Source organism: Calidris pugnax, unplaced genomic scaffold (genome assembly GCF_001431845.1).
Source record: "Calidris pugnax isolate Ruff unplaced genomic scaffold, ASM143184v1 scaffold39, whole genome shotgun sequence".
NCBI classification, from domain to species: domain Eukaryota; kingdom Metazoa; phylum Chordata; class Aves; order Charadriiformes; family Scolopacidae; genus Calidris; species Calidris pugnax.
The window spans coordinates 9,901,724-9,902,801 of record NW_015090828.1 but is presented as its reverse complement, the minus strand read 5'-3'; the positions used below and the strand labels follow the sequence as shown (position 1 = coordinate 9,902,801).

The following is a 1,078-nucleotide window of genomic DNA, read 5'->3' as shown; positions in this document are numbered from 1 at the left end:
CGGTGGGGGTTTTGCCTTTGATCCCAACCTACAACTCAGCCATCACTCACTTCCACACACGCCCCTTCCCCCCAAAAACCCCATTGATTACAATCTTAGTTACAAAAAAAAAGGAATACTATGATTGATTAATCAGGCAACGCTAGGGAGACCGCCTGCCCCCGCCAGCAGCCCCGCTGCCACATCCGGGAGCACAGTATCATCCCACAATCATCGACAGTGTGAAGCCATCTCTGCCCGGGGTCCCCACTCTGCTCCACCTTTAGGGATGCCCCGGCGCAGGTGGGTTGCCCCCACGGGGCTGCCTGCCCCCAGGACTCCTTCCACCTACAGCCCTACTCCAGCCTAACCTAAACTACAGCCGCTGCCGGGAGCCGCCGACTCTTCCGAAGCCACTTGGGTGAAGTCTCTGGGGGCCGTCAGCACTCCTCGATGAGCAGCTGCTCAGAGCTGTACAGCTTCTTCTTGATCACCCTGAAGCCCGTGCTCAGCTTCAGCGGCGCGAAGGCCGGCCCCGAAGTGAAGAGTCCCTGGATCTTGGGCCAGAGGCGGGAGTCCAGCCGGAGCACCAGGGTGAGCTGGAAGGTGGGCACCACGGCCGGGTCCACGGCGATGTGCCCCACGTCGTGGCAGGCTTTGCCGTGCTCCACGCAGAGGTCCAGGAGGGCCCCGCGCAGCCCGCAGGGCTCGCTGCAGGCCAGCCGCAGGAGCTCCGTCCTCACCTGCGCCAGGAGCTGGGCCGGCATCAGGAGCCGGGAGCAGCGCTTGGTCCCCAGCGGGGCTCTGCCCAGGGTGGCCTGGACCAGGTCCATCAGGTTGGAGCACAGCAGCTCGTCCTCGGGGTCATGCAGAAGGTCCAGGTCCGGCAGGGAGGCAGCCTCGGCGTAATCGGCATCTGCGGAGGGGACAGAAGGTGGGTCAGCGGGGGGAAGCTCAGTGGGGCACAGGGGGCTCGGCATAGCACCGCCATCACCCTGAGGGACCCTGGGCCACCCCTCGGCCCCCTCAAGAGGGACCCTGAACCACCACCCCCCCACACTCCCTCAGAGGGACCCCCTGGGCCACCCCCCAGCCCCCT

General features: G+C 65.3%; 1 protein-coding gene across 1 annotated transcript; it reads right to left on the bottom strand.

Annotated features, from left to right (window-relative positions):
- Positions 1-380: 380 nt before the first annotated feature.
- On the bottom strand, positions 381-1,039 carry DDIT4 (DNA damage inducible transcript 4). Its single transcript, XM_014940389.1, has one exon. The coding sequence runs from the start codon at positions 957-959 to the stop codon at positions 420-422; it is 540 nt and encodes a 179-aa protein (XP_014795875.1). The 5' UTR covers positions 960-1,039; the 3' UTR covers positions 381-419.
- Positions 1,040-1,078: the final 39 nt, after the last annotated feature.

Coding starts and splice junctions, on each gene's coding strand:
- DDIT4 (XM_014940389.1), bottom strand. CDS start 959: ATGCCGAGCCCCCTGTGCCCCACTGAGCTTCCCCCCGCTGACCCACCT.